Source organism: Eretmochelys imbricata, chromosome 3, assembly GCF_965152235.1.
Source record: "Eretmochelys imbricata isolate rEreImb1 chromosome 3, rEreImb1.hap1, whole genome shotgun sequence".
Taxonomy (NCBI): domain Eukaryota; kingdom Metazoa; phylum Chordata; order Testudines; family Cheloniidae; genus Eretmochelys; species Eretmochelys imbricata.
The window spans coordinates 37,530,494-37,555,254 of NC_135574.1; the positions used below are offsets into that span (position 1 = coordinate 37,530,494).

Genomic DNA, 24,761 nt, shown 5'->3' on the forward strand with positions numbered 1-24,761 from the left:
ATGCTAAGATATGTCCTGTAGTTGCCAACATAAGATTTGCTGGCTACTGAAATATGCAGCCCTTCTTCACTGCCAGCGATATTACTATGTAATACTAAATTTCAGACTCCATTTTTGCTGCTGGTGACTGCCTTTGAGGAGAGGACCATCCCAGCCGAGAGCTTGCTAACACCTAATCTTACAGGTGTTTACTTTATGAAGTAAAAGAGGGAACTCTGGAGACTGAAAGGCTTGTATATTTCTCATTGCTCCACATTCCCTGACCCAATTGGCATGAAATACTAGCTTAGGGCAAGTTTGTGTATATATGCAGAAAAGGGTGGAACCTAGGGATGGGTCCACACTGAATCTTGGGCCTTGCAGTGAGGGGCCAATTGAACTGCTTTGCTGGAGACTCCAGACTGGCTTGAAGAATGAATGGGTGAAGGATCATCATTCTACTATTTTTGTCTAGCAGTCTGTTGAATTCAAAGGAGAGACAGTTACACACAAAGTGAATAACTGTCCCTTCACTTAGCGATCTCCAAAATTTTCCAGGACAACAGATTTTGAGACTCAAAAATAAGCACAGCAGAAGTGTATCATTACAAAAATAGCTACAGAACCGTTTTATTCTTCCTTGTTTTTTTCCACTTTAGTTATATACTATCTGCTTTTCACACAGCTGATAGATAGGACAACTGTGCGGTAGCTCAGAAAGATCTATAATTTCTTGAAGAAATTATGTGGGAAGAATACTTTATAGTGTGAACACATGTAGTCTCAACATCTCCCAAAAGCCCAAAGATTTTTCAAGCCTGCTCTCAAGACACTTTGAGGAAAAAATCAATGTGCATACAAATGTAAAAAAAAAAAAAAAAATTAAAATAAATGCATTAGTTTCCTTCTGTTCCTAGCACTAGTGTTGGTTCTATCCAGCTTTTCACTTTAAGTCACACCCATCTGTGAGGTCAACTATCAACTTGAATCCTCAATATAAAACAAAGCACAAATCTTCTTAAAGACAATTTCCCATTGCTCTGATGTAAGTCAGTCTTTTTTCCAACAGCAGTGGACAAGTGAGGCTATCAGTATAATATATTTTCCCACATCAACATCCCTCTCTCACTGTCTAGGACGTAATACAAATGCACAAATTTTCCGGTTGATAATCTTATATATCGTAACACACACATATTTACCTAAAATGACAGAAGAGATTGTTTGGAACGGAAATGGCAATCTACCATGTCTTCAGCATTAACACACAGAAATGGTGAGTAACTTAAAATTACCAGCCAAAAATTGTGCAAAGAGTTACCTACTAAAGCTATTATTAGAATGAAATATTTGAACAACTGTTAATATTATTGACTCAGTAATTAATTTTATTGACTCTGTAATATCTATTGTATATATTTATGGTATATATAAATGGTGTATATACCATTTTAAATATACTTTATTATAAGCAATAGAGTCCATGGTGGATTAGGTGGCACGAAGATGCTAGAAATAGGGGTTCTGTGGGTGCTGCCGCACCCCCTGGCTTGAAGTGGATTCCTTTATATACAATTTGGGTCAAATGCTCTCAGCATCCCTGCTATAAAAATTGTTACTGCACCCCTGAGGTGGCCTACTGGTTAGCACCACCTAGTGCCACCTCCCAGAGGGAAGGGTTTGCAATCCTAGTCCTCCTTTAATCAGAGGTGTGGTGAGGTGTACAGGGGTTTTGGGTCACTCCTGTAGTAGGGGTAGTGGTAGGGGAACCTGGGTCTGCCTACTCCACTGGGCTCTGACCCAGGGCACTAGGAGGGTCAACAATATCTAGCCCCAGAAGGTGCCCTCTGAATTACCCTCCATGAGTCACTTCCTGCCACTGCTTTTCTTTCTTGGCTTCTGGTACAAGATAAGATGAAAAGGAAACCAGGTATCAGCCCTGTGACACATGACCAGAAAGCGTTAAGTATAAGCATCCTGCAGGATAAATGACTCAAATTCAACCCTTAAAGATATATGGGGAGATAATGTTTGTGGTTTTGTATATTTACATATATATTGGTAGAGGTCAACAATGTAATCAAACAGTCCCTATCTATGCTATATTCTGTTAATTCAGAGATCAAAAGGACATTTTAACATTTAAATGAACTGTAAACATAGGATATCGCTGTGTTCATCTCTCTTTGAAATATATAGCAAACCATCTGCGAATGGTAGAAAAACAGGCAATTGCCTTATGTTAGACTCTGTGAATAATTACCGGCGATACTTAGGAAATGGGTCCACTTCCAAGTCCACATGAGTGCCTATTGCTCGCTGAAGAACTACAAGCTGTCACAAGAAGGCCTAAAACTGTATAAAGATGTTTGTGTCCCAATCCTTTTTATCTCAGATCTGCTTGAGGCTTCATGCAGGGGAAGCCGAAGCCATAAGGACTGAGATCCCAGTCCTGACTGGGCCACCCTGAATATAAACATTGGACTATAACCTATGAACTATTTCTGAAAGAACTCTTTGCATCTATAAAGCTCACCATCTCTCCTATGAATCTGAATCTCAAGATTGACTCATGTCTGTATGTGTACTGATGTTTTAACCAATGCTCCCTCTCTTTTCTTTTTAAATAAATTTTAGTTTTGTTAATAAGAATTGGCTGTAAACATGTATTTGGGTATGATCTGGAACATTCATTAACCTGGGAGGTAATGTGTCCGATCCTTTGGGATTAGTAGAACTTTTTTATATAAGATTTTCAGTAATCTTCATCATACTTGAGGTATCTGGGTGGAGGCCTGAGGCTGGATTACTTTAAGGGAACTGTGTTGTCGGCTTCTGGGTAACCAGTGAGGTATTATAGAAGCTGTTTTGTGCTGGTTTGGTAAATGTAAGTATTGGAATATCCACCAGTTTGGGGGATTGTCTGACTCATTCTTTGCAGTTAACTCTAATTGAGTGACTTCAATTGGTTCCCCTTGGGACTCCAGTCACAAGCCCCGACTGGGCTCAGCATATGAGTCCAGTTCCCTCAGGGAGACTAATCTGGTGCCATTGTGAGGAGCCTTCAGGGTAGCTCAGTCAGCCGCCCCCCTTCAGAGCTGGGGTGCTCCCTTTTCAACCCTTTCTCCAGTTGTAGCGTGCTCTGCAGGGCTGGAGGGGCAGGACTACCTGGGGCCAGTTCTGTCTTTTAACCCCTTCTGACCCAGTATGTTTGCATAACCCATCACTATATATTCATATTGTATATACGATTGTCAAGTTTTGGCATGAGTCCCCTCCAGTTATATTACATCAAAAGTTATCAAGCACTAAGCTGCATGCCAGAGTGAACCCAAGAGGCAAAACGATGCAGTACAGATTTAAAAATCTAAACTAACTAGACTCAAAGATTGCTTGAAGAAAGCATCTTTTCCCAAGCAACCAGTTTGCTTTTCCCAAGCAACCTCTGAATTTGTTTGCTTGTTAAAGCAATAGCTTTTACAGGACTGAATTCCTCTTTTGGCGTCTTTAGCCCTGCGACGTCCCCTTTCCCCAGCACCATCTCCCACAGCATAGTATATTTTTGATGTGCTGGAGATATGAAATGGTGTGTTTTGTGATAATGGAGTGTACTGTGCTCGGGTACCACCATTAGGAAACCAGCACATATTATATTAGCCATGCTAATTTGCACCAGGGGCTGAGATTATCTGAATTAAATGAATACTATGAGACTAATTCTGCTTCCAGAACAGCAGTGTAACTCCCATTCAAGAGAAATATATCTTTATATCTGAGAAAAGACTCAGGCTGAGATGGATTTTGTCATCCACATAGTGGTGACAATCTGGGAGCTCCTAGTTTTGAGGTTTAAGATTTTTCATTTAATCCAGCAAGGTTCACTCACAACATTTTACACTGGCATAACTCTTTTGATGTCAACAGAGTCACTCCCAATTCACACACATGAGTGTGTATTATGAGAGCAGAATCTGGCTAGCTGCTCTCTTTTTAAATTAAAACATTAGGTATAACAAGAGGATGAACTTAGTCTTTCTGAATAGAAGTTTCATAACCAGGTTTATTCAAAGAATCTCCACAGGATAATGTATTGATTTTCCATTTATTACAATCAGGGTAACTTGATTATAATATTCTTGTTGGAACATCTGTTCTCTGAGCTGTCACAACACATGCTAGTCAGAGAGCGTGCTCATAGATAAATCCATGTTTACATGATTATTAGACTTGCTTCTGTATTCAGTGTATTCACTATGAGATTATTAAAAATCTAAAATTGATATCCAAGTGACAAGCAACAATCACTATCTTCTTATCACTAATTCAAATATTTGAATCAATATCTGGTTACAAACTGAATTGGAAAAAATTAGAACTGCTCCAAATCTACCAGTTGAAATGTAGAGGGGCTTTCTCTCCATGGAATTTCCACAGGTAAACTAATGCAACTGTGTACCTAGGTATAAAAATCTCAAGAAATATTAACTAGTGAAGATAAATTGAGATGTTATACTCTCTCAAATCATTAGTGACAAATAGGTGGCATCCCCTCTCCCTGAACCTGTGAGGAAGGGTTAACAAAATAACAATGACTATTCTGCCTAGGCCACTTCAGATTTCGAGGAGCCTACCTGTTTTTATCCCAAAATCTTATTTTAAAAAAATTAATAGCATTATTAGAGCCTTCCTGCAGGGCCCTGATCAACGTCCACAATTATCACTTAACAAACTCCAGCTCCCTGTAACCAATGGAGGCACTGCGCTCCCAGACCTACAAAATCACAATTATGTTTTTATTATGTCACAGATATCAAACCAATTCCAACATGCTAGCACCCTTATACCCACATGGGTGGAAACTGAATGTGTATTAATGAATTATATTCCCCCTGCAGGTCTCCTCAATTTCTTTTTTTATCTGAGGGAGAAAAACAAGGTGCTTACAGCGGTGGCTATCTAAAGAGTCTGTAAAAGCGGCAGAGTCCTGTGGCACCTTATAGACTAACAGACGTATTGGAGCATAAGCTTTTGTGGGTGAATACCCACTTTGTCGGATGTATTTGCATAAAGGGTCTGGCCTATCTTAGCTAAGAGGTTTCAATTTCAACATTGAAATCATGCAAAATCACCTACCTAGGGTAACCAAGATTTGCAAGTCATTTTCCCAATTAGACAGTGATGAGGGCTTTGTCCATTTTCTAACACTGAAGCAACCTTATAACCTGCCACCCTCAGTGCAGTGGTAGTACTTACAACTAAGATACTTGCTAACGTATCAGTTTGGTACGGATGCCCTAGGACTGCCAGAGGCCACACAACTACTGGGAACCTTAGAAATGCTTCATAAACAGCCCAGGTCCATGTCCACTATGTATACTTTGCTAATGAAAAAGAATCTCATTAATTTGGTGTTCATGAAAGAATGGGAAGGGAAGTTATCAGAGCCCTTAAAAGAATCCAAATGGCAGAGCATATTACATAATGTTAAAAATGTCTTTGTGGATCTCAGGTTATGTTTGATACAACAAAAGATAGTATTCAAAATTTACTGGGACGCCAAAGAGGTTGCACAAGATGAAGGCCTTAACTTCTGATGTTAGCTAGCACTGTAACAAAGAAGAAGGAACCCTGATGCACATACTATGGGACTGTCCAATAGTTAGGCAGCTGTGAAAAGAGATGGACTCGAGTTAAAAAGACTGCTCTGTTTTCAACAGTCAAACCTCAGCCAAAAATGAGGCCCTATAAACTGGGTTTAACTCTGCCACAAGACTTTGGTTCTTGAGAGCTGCAATAGTCACCAAGTACATGATTTTACAAAAATGGAATTGTGGGCTTATGCCTAGGGCCCTACCAAATTGACCAAGGGCAGCCCTGCAGGGAAAGATCAAATCCTGTCCTGCCCCAGCCCTGCCTGGACTAGCAGCTAGGAGCCCCCAGCTGGGGTGTACCCAGCAGCACAGGGAAGATCGGATCCAACTCCACAAGCCTCCTCCAGCTGCAGGAGGGCTCTGGAGCTGCTGGTTCTGGTCTGGTTCCCCTCCCCACCCAGAGCAGCTGTGCAGGGGATGGACAAGTCCTGTCCCTCCCCAACCCAGCTGGAGCTGGGAGCCCCCTTTGCTGGGGTATGCCTACGAACAAAGGGACATCAGATTTCATGGGGAAGGGCTTATTTCATGGTCCAGGATGTGTTTTTCATAGCCGTGAAATTGGTAGGGCCCTACTTATGCCCAAGAATAGAGCAGTAGTATTCCACTATGTCTGAGTTAGCAGCCAAAGAAAGAATAGCTTATTGCTGTAGACAGCAATTATATGAACCTGAAGAAATTTGGACCCCATTTCTATATAAACATGTTGAGATGGCTTAAAGAATGCCAGACCTCCATTCCATTTAACCTCTCCTCTCCCTTTCCCCCTCACCCGGCGCAGTCCTCTCCTTGCCTCCCCCTCCTATTCATGTATAATCTTCTCCTATTTGATTACTGTTTCCCCCGCCCTAATATGTTATGTCTATGTAGTATGTCTGGTCTTGCTGCTTTGACAAGTTGCAAAATTGCATAGTTCCATAATTATACTGGAGAGCCAGTGAAGCATGCAGTATTTGAAAAGTACAAAAGTTGTAAGTTATTTGCATTTCTGTACTTTTCGTTGCCTTTTTCTTTCTGAAAATCAATTTAAAAAAATCACAAAAACATATTAAAATGTCTAAAATTTTCTATATGTTACACTTATTTTAGCAATAAAATGGCTGCAGTAATTAAGTTATGTATTACTTACCCCTGTTCTTTGAACTTCCAAGAAAATTGCTCTTTGAAATGATTTTTCCCATGCTGCCAACTCACTGCCAAGCTCTACATTAAAATAATGACTCTGGCCATGTCCAACCATGACACTGAAACAATATGGCCTCTGGTCTTCAAGCTCATAGTCCTGATGAATACCTAAATACAAGTTTGCTTGTAGCCAGCAATCATCAGCAAGCCAGAGCTGAAAGACATGTTTGAGTAAGTGATATTTCAACTAGTACTAAACAAATCATTAAGGCAGCATTGTCTTATGTCTTCAGCAAGTAACTTTGAATCAGAATGCCTGTTCTCAGTTCTGTTACTGACTCACTGTCAATTTAAACTGCTTTGTGCCTCAGTTTATCTATCTGTAAAACTGTTATTTTAATACTTACCTTTCTCAGTGCAGTGTCATGAGAATCAATTAATGTTTGTAAAGGCTACTGCTCTCAGACCCTCTCATTCACAAGGTCAAAACAGATGAAGTCACCTCTATTTCTCTTTCTATCATCTAATCTAATCCAATCCAGGTATTTCTATAGTTTGCAACATACCAATGTAAGCAATGCAATCCGTTATTAAATACAATAAATAGTTATATTTTAAAATTAATTAATATTTTCATGTGGAGGTAGGTGGGGGAGAGATGGAGGGGGTTGGGCAGAGAGACGTAAGGCTTCCTGAAGGTGCAAGCAAGTATTCTGGAGAGGTACCATGGTTACTGGAATTAGGATGTGAAAATGGATCAAAAGCTTCAAATTAAGGCTCTGACAGAGAGCTGGTGACTGCCACTGGATTTCTGGACGAGTTTCTCAAAGAGAGCTCCAGAATCCTACTTAGTGAATCTAAGCTCTGGAATCTAAGCTGGAGAGAGACAGAGATACCTATTATCAGTGAGTTGGGAATAAAGATTTTTTTCAGATGTTCATGGGCATCTGCTTAGAAAGGAACAGTATTTATATATTCTTTTACTTTATATGGGTGCATTTGAATTCGTGCTTTCCTTAACAATGTGAACAAACCTCCCATGTTAATATATTTTTGACACGTAAGCCATGCCTGCTTGGTGTGGTGCTCTGTCCTCCTCTAGTGGTGGCTAGACCAACTAGAGATTGATGAATCTGCTACAGCCATGGCTGAGAGAGCTCAGCCTTTCAGCTCAGACAATAGAGTTCATGCATTAAGATCCAGAGGTCCCAGATTTGATTGCTGCTGCTGGCAACCCAGCTGGAGTATCAACATGACACATGGTGGCCCATAGAGGGAACTGAAGGGGGAAACCTCTGAAGCCCAGAATGCACTTCCCTTGCAGGGAGAGCAGAGTATGTAAGGCATGCCTGCTTGGTGTGGCACTCTGTCCCGCTCTAGTGGTGACTAGGTCAAATAGGAATTTATGAGCTTGCTAAGAGAGGGGCTCTTTTAGCTCAGGCAGCACAAGCTCCTGTATCAAGCACCAAAAGACTCAGATTCAATTCCTGTTGCCAAGGGTTTCAGCATTGCAGAAAAAATTTTTTCTTTCAAATACATGAACCCAGCTGATTGACTAAATCAGACAATGAGGACTTTTGGTTGAAGCACCTAATCAAAATATTTTTATTTATGAGCTTATTTTGCATGTTCTTAATACAATATTTTTTTCAAATGTCTTTATAGTAGCATTCCTCTAAGCTAATAGTCAGATTTGAAAATAATTACCTGGTATAAATCCATTAAAGTTAGTGGATTTTTAACAGGGATAAATTTAAGCTAATTATATTCTTATTTTAGGTCACGTAGTTAATCTATATACCAATTGATGCAATTTATCTGTTACAGACATTTTGTACACTTACAATTTTAAAAAGTTTTAAAAGTAAAACAAATTGAAAAAAAAAACCCCATCCAACAACAAAAAATTCTCTACAAATAAAAGTACTTTTTGGAACTTAAATGAACTCTATCTTACTTAAATTATGCCTTGCAGACACTGCACCCTGATGTGAAAAATAGAACTGCTTAAAAAAAACCCAGAACAATCAAATGAGTTTCTTTCATTTTGCAATCTAAGTTCAATCATGTAGAACTCAGAGGTGATATACAGTGGAATTTGCTTATTATGAACTCAGCTACACAGACACCTATGTTTTCAGTGAAATGGAGAGAAATCCCTGAATTACTTAACTGCATGTCAGCTGACTTACACTCATTTTATAGTGAAGTTTCACCACTTATTATATAAGGTTTCTTTCCTTTATAATTGGGTTTCATTCTGCTAAATTCATGGGAATGCAGTAATTTATTACAGGCTAATACTAGAAATGACAATATGGTGTGGCAGAGGTCCTCCAGAGCAACACGTGCTGTTCTGAAACTGGGGGGAGTGAAGAGATACCCTGCAATCAATACAGGGAATAACAGGATCTCCTTACAATGAAGATTTTAGTGAACTAAAATACTTCATTATAAGAAGTTTTCAAATACTTCAGTTGGTTATTGTTTGATAAATATACAGAGAAAAGCAAAACTAGGTTTGAAGGCTACTATTAATTCCCATCTTCATTTTAAAAAAAATTATAAGGACGTTCTATAATTAAATCCCCAAATGGCATTTGATAACATTTTCTTTACCAGTTTCAGATCATCTTAATGCTCTTGATTTCTCATCTATTTCTTTATTTCTGTTTGTTGACATGGAAGATGGGAAGAGTAGACAGGTGTCTGCAGTCAGGATCACATTTTTCTGAGGTGATCTTGGCTGAAATATTTTTTTTTTATTCCCACTGCGCCTCCCTCCAAGACTCCAGGTTAGGGTGGGGGAGAATACCCAAGTTCTAGCAAGTTTTGGGCAGGGGGAAGTCCCAAAATGGAAATAATAACCACGTCCCATTTCACATCTCTCCTATTTTACAGAAAATCTATTGTATAAATGTTTTAGAGATTTTTAATTTTTTTTATCAGGACTATTACTACTTGCATTCCCTCATATGTAATGGTAGCTTTGTTAGTTATGAGTAACTGTACAGAATTCAAAGGGAGAGACACATTAAAACAAGAAGGCAAGATTTGGGTTTAAAGGACACTAGTGAAAATCAGGATACCTCTCTACATGAGTTAGTGAAATTGCAATATATGGGTAGGGGGGAAAAACTAACTGGGCTCAGACTTCAACACACACACACACACACACCCCATAACTGGGATCAGACTTCAAAACATCCTAAAATAGCATCAGTATACATAAAAATGTAAGCTTTAAAGTCTGGAATCTCAGGACCTTCCAGTTATAGAAGCAAATGTTGTGTGTCTCATAGGACACCAGGAATTTCCCCTTTTCAATAGTAAAGAGCACTGCACTCCATCCTCTACGTACTTTTCTTATGGTCCAAAAAGGATAGACAGCTGTCCCTAATAGGGCAGATAGGATTTTCCTTTGCGTTGGAGAATCACTAGCAAGCATAAGACTGGCATAAGTTAATTCTGTGCCACCTGCTGCTGCCAACCCCTGGAGTAGTGGGCATTCTGGAGGCTGTCAGAGGCACAGGGAGGCACAACCAGAGCGCCAGTGATTCTGTGAGCGGAACAGCCCCCGGGGCCATTCTAGCTATTGAAACAGAGACCTGAAGCTGTTGAAACTGACCTCCAGCTGCTCCTCGGGATTGGAAATTTGGGGGAGAGGGAGAGGAGTAGAGAAGAAATATGCCTCTGTCTTCTCCTTCTGTGCCTGAGAATTTGGTCCCCTCGTTGTAGCTCTGCAGAGTCATGAGATATTGGGTGTTAAACTTCTAACTGCTGCAGAACTTAATATTGTCTGTCATGGGCGTTAGGCCAGTGTAAGTTTTATTAGTGTGGGGGGTGTAATTGCACATTTAATGGGATAGAAGGAAACATTTGGTCTAGAAAAGAGAAGTCTGAGATGGGACCTGACAACAGTCTTCAAATATGTTAAGGGTTTTTAATAGATATTTAGGTCAGAAGGGACCATTATGATCATCTAGTCTGACCTCCTGCACAACGCAGGCCACAGAATTTCACCCACCACTCCTGCAAAAAACCTGTTATAATGAGGACGGTGATCAATTGTTCTTCACATCCATTGAGGATTGGGCAAGAAGTAATCAGCTTAGCACGCAGTAAGGGAGATATAGGTTGGATATTAGCAAACAGTTTCTAACTATGATGATATTTTAACACTGGAACAATTTATCTACAAAATTGTGGAATCCCATCATTGAAGGTTTTTAACATATTAGAAAAACACCTGTTAGGGATGGTCTAGGTTTACTAAATCCTGCCTCCAGTGTAGGTTGGATGACCTCTTGAGGTCCCTTCCAGCCCTACTTTTCTATAATTCTATGATTTTCAGGGTGGGTTGAATTTTAACCAATGTCTATTTGATGCTGATGTTCAGTGGTATGAATTTTCAGTAATAGGAAAAATGCAGGAAAGAGAAATGTGTGGGTTAAATTAAATAAATCACGTTATTTCATTTAAATATATGGTTATCACCACTACATAAGTGATATGACTGTATGTATGTAAATGTATGTATTGAATGACACCACACCTGTGTACACTAAAATATACACAAAAGCATCCATACCCTGTAGAAAAATAGTCTCCAAAGGCACATTTAGCTTCTGGGTTTAGATAGGACATTTAAAGTTAGGCAAGCATCCAATGTCTTGAGAATGGACTTTAAAAACTATTTACTAACTTACTTTCTATCTGCAACAACAACACAACTGTGCTAATTACAACTGGCTTCTGAAATCTTTTAAAAAAATCTTTTCTAACACAGTAGTTTCTCTAGTGAAATCTGGGTCTTAGAAGCTATAACTGAGAAATTTTAATCTCTTCCAGAAATTAAGGTTTTTTCCATTTTAATTAATTTGCTCTAAATTTCTATCATTATCATTTATACTGAAGTGTCAACAGAAAGGAGGTTAAAGTGTTGTAGTTGAGCTTTTGTGTTTTAGATAATGTATTCACCAAGACTGACAATTAAGCATTCATTTATTAAAATGTCAAGAACATTAAGAGTCGAGTCTAAGATAGTTTATTTCCCACTTTTTTTTTAATGAAAAAGCAACCATAGAATTTGCTGTAAGGATAGATCGTCCTTGAAATTAACCTTGCCAGAATAGTAAAAGAAGAACTGAGCATCAAATCAGCAATGGTAATAGTCTGATGAGAAAGAAAACACCTCTTTTTAAAAGGCACCAGGAGTATCTACATCAGAAGCATGCAAACATTTTAGCCTGAACGTGTTTGAGAAGAGGACAAGGAGACAGAATCAATACTTTGGGGCAGATTCTCTGCCTTATTTTGCTACCACTGTGCTGTTCAGATGGTACAAAGGCAGCAAAAGCCACCCACCATGGAGACAGAGTTGCATTAAAGCAATACAGGGCCCTAGACATACCCCCACATAGCTGTGCTCCTCCAGGCCCTGCTCAACCCCACTCCCGAATTGTTGCCTTGCTCACTACTTGAAGTGATAGTGACAGGAAACCCCTCCCGCCTTCCCACACTGGCTAGGGCAGCAGCATGGGGCTCTCCCTCCTACCAAGAGTGGCAGCAGCTCTTCTCTTTCCATCTTCAACAGACAAGGTTAGAGAGTATCTGCTTGGGTAGGTGGGCTTGGACTCCAGCACTCTGTCTTTGGTGATACACAAAGTACTTATTTGGGGTGGCATCAGCAGAGCCCTTCAGAGCAGTGGGGGCTTGGAGTTGACACCCCACTGTGATGCATGTGAACATTCTAGCCAGAATATGAGTAATGGCCCAGGCTGTGATTCATTGAAGCACGCAAGGGCATGTGACCAGCTCATGTAATAGTGGATTCCATCTTGTGCCTGTACTTTTCCACTAACTGTGTTGGACACTTTACTTGGAACACTGAAGTTCCCTCCAAGTGGCAGAAGCTATAAAAGGGGGAAGCAACATTATCACTTGGCCTCACTCTCCCCATAACTGAACAGCTAAAAACACCTCAAAGACTGGACTGAGGAGATGGTCCCAGGCTGAAGAGATTTTGAGCCTGTGCATGGAAGATTGATTGACTGTTTGTACCATCAGAGAGAGACACTACTTGATTAAAATCCTGTCTAGTTTATAGAACTTAGATTGTGATTTTGTTTTATTTTTTAGGTAACCAATTTTGATTTGTATGCTATTACTTACAATTACTTAAAATCTATCTTTCTGTAGTTAATAAATCTGTTTTATATTTTTTACTTAAAACAGTGCGTTGTTTGAAGTGCAAACGGAAATCTCCTCAGGAACCAGGGCTGGTGCATTGTCCTCTCCACAGTGAAGGAGGGGCGGTTTCATAAATAAATTTAAATGGGTCAGGCTTTTGACAAGGGCAAGATGGTACAGCTCTGGGGTCCTAGGTTGGAAAGCTGGGGGGAACTGGCTGAATCTTTTCTATTGTTGGTTCATGAGTGGCTGTGTGAGAGCAAGACCTGGGGAGGATTGCAGTTTATCCCAGTCTCAGAAGGGTGAGAGGGGGCCCAGATTGGTATGCCAAAGGGCCTAGCGGTACCCCAGCTCCAGGTTGCACCCCAGGAATGCCCATCACATGCAGTCCCCAGTGGGCACAGAACTAGTGCTGCTATACCTCCCTGCCCACAGCCTCCAGTACAGAGGGCACATAAGTGATGGAGTGGAGCATCATGGACAGGGAGTGTAAGTGGGAGGAACGTGATGCTCTTTGGCGAGCCCCAGTTGTCACACAGGCCATTGGAGATAAAGCCTGCTGGTACAAGTTTGACCAGTCTCCATGATGCTCTAAACTGGCCTGGGACAGATAAAATGGTTGTTGGATCTCAGATTATCTGAATTTTCCCCTCTCCTAGGCTTCCTTGAGTGACTGTGTTGGGAGGAGGAGCCATCCTTTGCTAGGCACTCCACTACACTAGGCAAAGTTAGTTGAGCTCCTAATCTGATTCCTCCTGCCCCTGGGGATTTGCCCCCAGCAGGTAAGCAGACAATGAAGCAACAGCACGTGGTGGATTGGGGAAATGCTGAGCAGCTGATCAGAGCACATGCAGCTCACATCAGAGCTGCTCCATGGGCTGCAGGGGAAGTGATGCCTCTGTCTACCTCCCTATATTGACTGATTCAGAGACTTCTATTTAAAAACCACACGGTATGGCTCAGGGAACACATATTCAACATATAGTCAGATATAAATTCTCTTCTTAACACAGTCAGCTTGGAGGGCCACATATGGGACACCAGTGATTTCTCTTTGGACAGTAAGGATAACATCTGCCTGTCTACCCAGCCATTCCTAATGCACCCAACTCCTCTTTTAACAAAAGAGTTTTTAAAGGGGGAAAACATGTAAAAGTCAATTATTGTTTTACAAAAACGCAACAACCCAGTTACTTTGCCTAGTGCAAAACTAAATAAATAATATTAAAAAAAGAGACGTTACATGATACAGGAATGAACTGCATTGCTCTTTGTAAAGATAGGACTACATTCTGAATTGTAATGGCTGTTTATTACTTGTAATCTAGTGCACCACTAGTATGTAGCAATGAACTGAATTTTAAATTCATTGCTACACAAATTACACCCAAAATACAGTCAGATTAGACTAACATTCTAAACCACACGTTAACATCACTGTTTTAATTAAAGGTAAATATTTCTTTTTAAAAAATGGCTCATAAAATGGTTTTCTCCCACTAAAAAGTTATAAGATACAGACTTCATTATGGATAGTTGTTTTATTCATTGTTTATATGGCAGGAACTAATACTAATATTTCTTCAGATTGGAAATATTTTAGAAATGTGCTCACTACAGAGATGATCCAAATTCTAAGTTATCTAATATTTATGCAGGAAATAGTTACAGATTAAGAACTGGTTTTATAGCAATAGATTAACTATTTGTGGGCTGGTCCCTGCTAAATCAAATTAAGCTGAGTCTATCATTTATATTGTTAAATGTTAGGAAATTGTAAGCTACCTTGGTTAAATGATGTAGTCTGTAATTCTCAGAAGACCTACCTTGTGAACTTTAAATAGAACCTCACAGAGGTGATAGATTTTTTCAGCTCGTACCCAGTCTAGTGTGCTTACCTGTAATACCAAAAACAAAAAAACAAAAATACCACACCATTAAAAGGACATGTTTTTTTATGGCAAGGATTTAAAACATTTTAAGAGATTTCACTAATGATTGTTATGTTGGATGGTTTAATCAAATGCCAACCAGTTTCAATTAATGTATTAACCTAGTATCCGATATTAAGGAAAGAGCTCCTAATAGCATCCTGCTTTCATTAGTGCAGTATCCACAGTATTCTTACAATTAAAATTGTAATGATTTGTTGTATTCTTACTTTAGCATGAATGAAACCCCTTAAAATCTCCGTTGTAAGGCAAATCAGTATTGTTTATTTTATAGCATGCTTAGCCAAATAACTGTCTCAGGCCCTCATTCATGAAGGTACAGGTCTACCATGAGTAAATCTGATTGACATCAATGGAACCAGTGAAGTTCTTACAGACAGGCCTGTACTTAAGTAACTTACTGAATCAGGGCCTTAATTTTCATGTTAGAAACTGAAAGGAACAACTATGTTTTTATAATAGATATAACTGAAAGGAAATCCAGTCATACAATTGTTTCTTATGGCGTGTCTACATGGCCCTGTAGTGCAGAATTTGGAAGTGTGAGTTGAAGCACATACTAAAGTGTTCCATTGGAACTGCCCCATGTAGAGCCAGCTAGCACAAGCTAAAAGGTACCACATTCGTGTTAGTGTAGTCCTGTTTCAAAAAAGACTATATTGCCTTTTAGTTTGTACTTCAGAGCATGCTGCCAAGCCATGTAGACAAGCCTGTGGTAATCATAGGATCATAGAATATCAGGGCTGGAAGGGACCTCAGGAGGTCATCTAGTCTAACACCCTGCTCAAAGCAGGACCAATCCCCAACTAAATCATGCAATAATACTATCCAGTAATAGTAACATACACTGAGGTGGAGTTCTTTGTCTTTTGGTTTTGACCCTGTGTTCTGTTGACACTGTAAGACAGAAAAATTTGCCAACTTGCAGTGATATTGGGAGGGTTTTTTTTAAGCCCCAACTCTGAGAGTCAGATGATTACATGAGAACCTCTGCTCTCATTTTTTAAAAGAGAGCAAGCCTCTAGTCCATGTACAAGAAGGCAAAAATGAGAACCTTCAAGGTTCTTAAACACAAAGCAAATAAAAAAATCCAACTTTTTTTTTTTTTAAATCACGCGATAAGCCCAATTTGATGATTTTTTAAGGCCCAGTTCTTGGCATAATTGACATTACTGTCAGATGGCCATCTTAATTGGAACTAACAAGCAGCACTGTTGACTGTCTCAAAACCGATCTGAGAACCGAGTTACACTTTCATCCCTCATAGGAGGATTTCTGGTTTGAGGTTAAGGAACATTGGAAGGGAATCTAGTATTGCTCCTGTCCATGCTGTATCTATTCTGTAGGTAGAGGGACTCATCTTCTAGGGTTCTCTATTTAACACTTTTCACAATTTAAATATTAATAAAAAATAACTTCCATACACTGCATGAAAAAACACTGCTTACATAATTATTCTGTAGCAGTTTTATCAGCAGTTCTTCAGGAGCAATAAAGCTCAAGGAATATTACTTAATATTTATTTGTCAATTTGAAATCTAGCATAATTAGTTTTTAACAAAATTAATTAAAAGCAATTTTTGATATCACGTCTGTCCCTGAGCCCTTTTATAAAAAGCATGTTATTTTCGAATCACTTTAGCTCACGAAAGCTTATGCTCAAATAAATTGGTTAGTCTCTAAGGTGCCACTAGTACTCCTTTTCTTTTTCCTAATTTTAAAACAATTTCAAGTCTCTTCTTTCACATGCACCAAATATTGACTTTAAGCTTTTCCTTTACTACTGTTAGAAGCCAGCAATAACACAGGAACAGCGGTGACTAGAAGTTACTGTTGAATCTGATTGTGAAGGTAATATTACACAGAACATATTTTCAGTGAGCCAAATACTGCCGCTCCTTGCTTAGTCCTTATTTATAGGAAAGTTCCATTGTCTTTGATGGAGGCTTGAATAAGGAGTGACTAAAGGCTACAGGATTTGGCCTAAAATAACTGCTTTATTAGGTGACTTTCATGCTTCTCACAGAACAGCTCTCTACACCATAAACTAATGGTTGACTCGTTACTTCTTATCAAGTCACTGGAAGGAAAAGAATCTTCTCCTGAAAAATTAGAGCTAGGAGAATCCTTAGTTCTTGTTAGTGGTCAGAGGAAAAAAATAAGTATGAGAATCTATTTATGGGTTTAGTGGATTTCCATTTATTTCCCCAGACTCCTACCTAGCTGCTGCTGAATGGCAGTTGCATTTGCCTATGTCTTTTGCTTTGGTTCTTAAGATTAAACAGTTATGAAGAAACATCATGTCACAGAACAAAAGTTATGCACAAAATATTAAGGGGACTACAGCTACAATAGTGTATTATAGTCTAATCCTAATCCAAACCCCTCTGAAGTATATGGAAAGAGTCATTAACCTCAGTGACCTTTAGCTCAGGTTCTGGAAACCCTCATTGCCAGACAAATATTTACAATCTGGAGTGTATTCAGAAAAAAACCCAAATATTAGGGAGTTTGTGGGACAGATTTAGGAGGAAAGAATAAGTGGTTGTAATATGCTATACGGAAGCTTTGCTAATGTGATAACTAAGCAGAAGTACAGTAGAGATCAGGAATTGTATGAAGGATACAGATACAAAGGATGAAATCCTGACCCCACTGAAGTCAATGGTATAATATCCAGTTGATTTCAATGGGTGTAGGATTTTGCTGAAAGGAGAGATAGAATTATTTAGCATTTCAACCAAATGTAATTGGTTAAAAGGGAAAAATAGCTTTACATCAAGTAATATTCCTGCAGTGAGCTGTTCTAACCTGTGGTAAAGAGATGGTAAAAGCCCCAAGACTTGGAATTAGGGCTGCGAAGCGATTAAAAAAATTAAATGTGTTTAATCACAGTTTTAATTACACCGTTAAACAATAAGAGAATACCATTCATTTAAATATTTTTGATGTTTTGTACATTTTCAAATATATTTAATTCAATTATAACATATTTCAATTACAAATATTTGCCCTGTAATAAACAAGAAATCGTACTTTTCAATTCACCTAATGCAAGTACTGTAGTGCAATCTCTTTATCATGAAAATTGAATTAACAAATGTAGAATTATGTACAAAAATAACTGCATTCAGAAATAAAACAAAATAAAACTTTAGAGCCTAGAAGTCCACTCAGTCCTACTTCTTGTTCAGCCAAGCGCTCAGAAGAGCAAGTTTGCATACATTTGCAGGAGATAATGCTGCCTGTTTCTTGTTTACAATGTCACCTGAAAGTGAGAATGAGCATTCACATGGCACTGTTGTAGTTGGCTTCAAAAGATATTTACATGCCATATGCACTAAAGATTCACATGTCCCTTCATGCTTCAACCACCATTCCAAAAGACGTACGTCCAAGTTGATGACGGGTTGTGCTTGATAAAAATCCAAAGCAGTGTGGACCGACACATGTTCGCTTTCATCATATGAGTCAGATGCCACCAGCAGAAGGTTGATTTTCTTTTTTTGGTGGTTCGGGTTCTGTAGTTTCCACATCAGAGTGTTCCTCTTATAAGACTTCTGAAAGCATGCTCCACACATCGTCCCTCTCAGATGTTGGAAGGCACTTCAGATTCTTAACCCTTGGGTCAAATGCTGTAGCTATCTTTAGAAATCTCACATTGGTACCTTCTTTGCATTTTATTAAATCTGCAGTGAAAGTGTTCTTAAAATGAACAATGTGTGTTGGATCACCATCCAAGCCTGCTATAACATGAAATATATGGCACAATGCAGGTAAAACAGAGCAGGAGACATAGAATTCACCCCAAAGGAGTTAAGTCACAAATTTCATTAAGATATTATTTTCTTAACGAGTGTCATCAGCATGAATGCACATCCTCTGCAATGGTGGCTGAAGCATGAAGGGGCATACAAATGTTTAGCATATCTGGCAAGTAAATACCTTGCAATGCTGGCTACAAAAGTGCCATGCAAACGCCTTTTCTCACTTTCAGGTGTCATTGTGAATAAGAAGTGGGCAGCATTATGGCCTATAAATGTAAACAAACTTGTTTCTCTTAGGCCATGTCTATACTACCCGCCGGATCGGCAGGTAGTGATCGATCTATCGGGGATCAATTTATCGTGTCTAGTGTAGACGTGATAAATCGATCCCGGATCACTCTGCCGTTGACTCTGGAACTCCACCACAGCGAGAGGCGGAAGCCAAGTCGACAGGGGAGCAGCCGCCATTGATCCCGTGCCGCGAGGATGCGAAGTAAGTGATTCTAAGTCTATCTAAGATACGTCGACTTCAGCTATACTATTCTCATAGCTGAAGTTGCGTATCTTAGATCGATACCCCTCCCAGGGTAGACCAGGCCTTAGCGATTGGCTGAACAAGAAGTAGGACTGAGTGGATTTATAGGCTCTAAAGTTTTACACTGTTTTGTTTTTGAGTGCAGTTGTGTAACAAAAAGTCTACATTTGTAAGTTGCACTTTCATGATAAAGAGATTGCACTACAGTACTTGTGTGAGGTTAACTGAAAAATACTATTTCTTTTTAATGTTATTTTTACAGTGCAAATATTTGTAATAAAAAAATATAAAGTGAGCACTGTAACCTTGTTGTAATTGAAATCAATATATTTGAAAATGTAGAAAAACATCCAAAATATTTCATAAATTTCAATTGGCATTCTATTGTTTAACAGTGCAATTAAACCTGTGATTAATGGCGATTAATTTTTTTTTGAGTTAATTGCAGGAGTTAACTGTGATTAATTAACAGCCCTCCTTGGCACATTTAAAACTAAACCAGATACTAAAAAATGTACAATAGTCTTGCACTAGTAGGGAGATGGAGTAAAATTAATAACTAACTTTATGATTCAGACACAGGATTTAGTTGTCTGTTTAGGCACTCATGGTTAAGACTGTGCCCTAAAATAGAGTGTGACTTCAATCTCAGGACATCACTTTGGTTCTTGTATATAATTACAATTAGTCATACTTAGCATTAAATAATGCTTTTCATATTCAAATCACTGTGCCTGCACTCATTAAATTATGCATAATTTTTTTTCCCTTTAATTTCTTTGCAAGGAGGAACACAGATAAATTACAGTCTGTTGGTGTTTAATTGTTTCTATTACTTCAAAAATAAGGTTGCACTTATTTTTCAATTAAAGGAAATATGAATAAAATAGACCAGTTAGGTACTCACAGTCTTACAGAAATCACTTCAGTGCTACTTTCTTAATCATATTGTAAAGGTATTACGGAATTATGGAGATGCCATGTATCTCCAAAATTAAGGTTGCATTAAGAATTACACTTGAAACAGGGATGAAACTATATGCTCTCTCTCTTTCTCGCTCTCAAAATAAATAAATAAATAAATAAACAGAACAGTGTTTACTATTCAAATTTGCAGTGCTTACTTTGAGTAGAGTACTGTACATTTGTTGTAAACTTTTACTCTGAACATAACATCATCTAATTTATTTTGTGTTAGTAACTTTTGATGAAGAATGAGTTGAACAAGGTATTTTGGTAGGACAAGCCACCTGAGGCAGAACTGACAGAGGAGGCATTCTTTTTCAAAAGGACGGCCCTACAGCTCTGAGAGGTATGAGCTCGGGCTTCACCAGATGAGTTATAAGTTCCCAGAGTTTGTATCCTAGTTCTTGGGAAGTCTGCAGAAGAGAGTCTGCTCTCCTGTAGAAGTGCTAAAGTTTGCTGGAGGAGAATAACCCTCCTGTGAAAAGCTTAAGGTGTTAGGAGTAAAATCCTGTCTTGGCCTTCCTGGAATCTCTAGAAAGCCCCTTTTTGCCCAATTACCCACAATCTAATGCCTCCCCAACTCTCACCATTGCTGCCCTATACACCTACACAGCTCCATCTAATTTCAGCTTGTAAACTATAAAAATGTTTTATGTCTGTATTTTGCAAGCACGGCAGTTTAGATGTGTTGTTCGCAAAAAAAAAAAAAAACAACAACGACAAACAAACAAAAAAAACCTTCTGGGGCAGCAACATAGATTGTACCTCTAGGGTAGCCCTCTGAGGTGAGGTTGGGCACCTCTCTCATCCCAGACAACCCTCTCTGGCTGTAGGTGTCACTGTAGCACAGGTTTGGAGTGCAGACAGGAGACCACACCCCACAAGTTTTAGGCAGGCAGCTTTCCCAGGGGTGTGACCATGCTCCAAAAGAAAGGAAAAGGCAAACAGAATAATCCTGCAGCCCACAATCCATGCTCACCCCATTGTTCCTTACAAGGAAAAAGGTAAATAGTCTCTGTCAAGGGGCACAGGGTTCTTAATCCCGTGTGCATCTGAAAAGCTGGGGCTGAGAGTTCTGGGCTCTAATGAAAAGCAAAGCAAAGCACAGCAAAGCAAAGATCCCGCTATCTATCCAGAAGACCCAGGTGGCAGAGACTTTAGTTCTCCCTGCTCTGTGGGATTGAGAACTCTATTCTCCAGCCCTGTTTCCCTCTGAGGGACCTGGATCTTCCATTTTCATGAGCTGCCCCTCAACAAGTGCAACAGGCCTCACACATGCACTGGGTTGTGGGTATTTGTGCCCAGAGGAGCTTTTGAACCCCTCCACGCCCTTCTTAACTGGGGTGGGAACCTGTCCCACCACAGGTACTGATAATGGGACAGTAGTTGAGAGACAGAAGGTGCCTGACCAAGACTTAAAGTAGGTGGTGGAAATTGGCTGAAGGTCCTGGGAAAGACTGGCTGTGGAGTAATGCCAGAGAAACTAGGGAAATGGGGAAACAGTCATACTTGTCATACTTTAAAACCTTATACTCATAACTGATGCTCTAGCTTCTTTCCCCAGTGCTGAAGTCTTTTTTAGTCTGCCAAGCTCGCATAGCTTTTCATGAAGTTTTGAGTAGCACACAGAAGAAGTTAAGGTGTTGGTTATAGCTGTTTGTACTGGGAATGCAGAGTTTGATTATTTGGCTGCTCTGCAGCACCAGTGCCAGCTAGCCCCTCTCTCCAGCCCTGAACTTTCAGCCCCCATATTTACATGTCTTTTTTTATCCTGCTACATTAAAAAAAAACTAGGAAATAATAATATAAACCCCTATATTACGGTAGCTCAAGAGAATTTCCTACAATGCAAACAATAAAAAGCAAGGAAATCACAAGTTAATTCACACCAAATTCGAAACCAGCCTCCAAATATTAGCTCTCTAGCACCTGAGCACCCAACCTGCCAACATATTAATACTGTCTCCAGGACAACCTCTATAAATTCAACAATTTTGTCAATTTCAATGCCAAAATACAAAGAGTCGAAAATCACAGTGCAAAGGGTTTGGGGGATTTTTTCATGTGGGTTTATATAATATAAGCCAAATTCTCCCATGTGTTACAAAAGTGCAAACCCACAGATTTCAATACTTTTTTGTTTTCAATGGACTTGCATCGGTGGAAATGAGAGGGGAGAATTTGGCTCGGAATGTTAACAATTGTAAATTTATGTGCTGGTTACTTTACCTTACTTAACTCTTTTTGAATACAAGATTCCCCCCACTGATGACATTTGGACTCTCTTTTGTAAACTAGAAATCAATGAATAGCTTCTTTCATGTAAGCTTTTGGGATAAACACATTACAGCACAATTATAAATTCCCACTGTTATCCTTGATAAAGGCCCTTGTTGAGCTGAAATGTCAGCTCTTTCCTGAATCTTCACCAGTGAATGAAAGACAAACTAAAAATCTGAAAATTACTTTATTTCTGTTACAATACTGGCAACTTGATATTCCTGGACCTTAGCAGCACTCTCTTTACACAGGTGAGTTACTGGTTATCATTAAATATAGAGGGTGAAATCCGTGTTGCACGAAAGTGTTTTGTCACTGACTTCAATTGGGCCAGGATTTCATCCTGTATGGTGCATGGGGATGAAATCTGGAAGATTAACGAGGTCACAATTGTTGCAATATTTGTAGATGATGAACAGCATATTATTTTTCTGGTTGCATTTTATCATTCGGATTAAAGTAACACACTTATTTTTGCCTTTTAAATTTTTCTTTCAACATAGACTAACAGAATATGTTTGTTTATATTAAGTATGTTTAAACTTCCTATTTTGTTTGCTTAGTGCTCTTAAGCTTCTCAGTCACAGTAAATGGTTTCAACAGGTTAAAGATGGGTTGTGCTTGCTGCAGTTAATTACCATTTATATCATATTGAACTATTCAAAAAGAGAACCTTGATGGTGAAACTAATACAAAAGCTTAAAGGTAATGTTACTAGCTGATAAATGTAAAGATTAATACAAAATTGCTAGAGAGTTAAATATTATTCACATAATTTTTAGTTCCACTAGACTCCATTTTCAATACAAAATCACTCCATTTATCTTCTTTAAAATACTCTATTGTATTATTAAACTTTACAAAACAATCCATCAATAATAAACTGTCTATTGGATTAAAGTGCATAAGTGAAAGGAAAGTTATTAAATATTTTAATGAGAAATAACATTGGCAGTTACTATTAATCAATAATATTATGTGGCAAAACTCATGCCAAAAAAGATGACAAGCAGATTATATAATACTGATGTGCAGGGACTGAAATGCCTGGCCCCAGGGTTACCTTCCAATAACGAAAATACCTGCAAGCAATTAGAGAAGCCAGAGTAGGTATGATATTGGGTATGCAAGACTATGATTTTATGTTAAAGTTCCTTTTTTAGATGTGAGACCTGGCTTTCTCTTGAAATACTTGCTGCCTTCTATAACAACTTGTGGTGCTTCTCCTGTGGACCACCACTTTTGTTATATTTCCTTATTCCCCACATTCACTCTCCATCTTTACAGTCTTTTCAGTACAGATGTGCTAAAATCTCTCTCAGCTTGGCTGTCTTAATGCCTCAAAAACTAATGAATCACTCTGTAGCATAGCAAATCCAGAATTCAGACTGATTTCAGCCTGCTTTTGTCTATTGCTGCTCATGCACATGTTCTGAGATGCCCATACTTCACCATAGGGCCAAACTGAATGCTAGAGAGAAGGAATTGTACTACTGTCCCTGAACCCTGAATTGTGACTTCTTGTTCTTTTCTTTTTAAAATCTCTACAAAGCATAAAGAGGGGCAGGAGTGGGTGCCATAATAGAAAGAAATCTTGTTTTAAAACTGATTGGGAAGATGGGAGTACATCACAAAGAGGAAGTGAGGTGAATTCATTTTATTATTAAAATAAGCTTTCCTTGCAAAATAATGTTAACAATAGGAGGGGTCCTCTGCTTTTGTCCCCCATCTTTATATTACTGGGATGTACCATGCAACCTTTGATCTTGTATAGCTGGGAACTGGGGTACTGCCTTATAAAAATGGAACCTTTCCAGCATCCCTTAATTATAACTGGGCTCTTAAAATTTTTCTAAAGTAAACAAAATTAAAATGAATTAAAAACAATTAGAAGTGGAAACTACCTAATAATAGAACATAGAGCATATTGTGTAATCACATTTCTTTGGTGTTTTATTTACATATTATAAGGTCTAAATAGCAAGAACTCAGACAGAGTCAATCAGCTATAGTAAAAAACATACTTTTTAGCCCTTAATTATTCTCTTGAGCCAACCATGACTACAGAGAAATTGTCAAGTCTTATAATTTCCAGTGCCTTGAGGGTTCCCCTCCCACACTTGAGAGACCTCTTTGGTAACATTCATGGTACCAGATATATTTTTAACTACTTTTTGTAAAGGCAGAATAAAACTTGTTATCTGTAAACTGTCAGATTTTGTCCTGAACCCCAATAAAACAGCCCTTCAAATGACCTGACTGGCATATCAAGTCATATAGACATTTTAGTCCCAGGAGCAAAATCTATTGGAGAGTT

At 38.8% G+C, this 24,761-nt stretch overlaps 1 protein-coding gene across 1 annotated transcript in view; it reads right to left on the reverse strand.

Moving 5' to 3' along the window:
- Window positions 1-24,761, reverse strand: part of SNTG2 (syntrophin gamma 2) — a 280,115-nt gene that overhangs the window by 49,599 nt on the left and 205,755 nt on the right. Inside the window, exons 13-14 of the mRNA XM_077811468.1 lie at window positions 14,771-14,842; window positions 6,757-6,966 (exon numbers count right to left, since the gene is read on the reverse strand). Coding sequence (XP_077667594.1) covers window positions 6,757-6,966; window positions 14,771-14,842 — 282 coding nt within the window. The remainder of the gene's footprint in view (window positions 1-6,756; window positions 6,967-14,770; window positions 14,843-24,761) is intronic.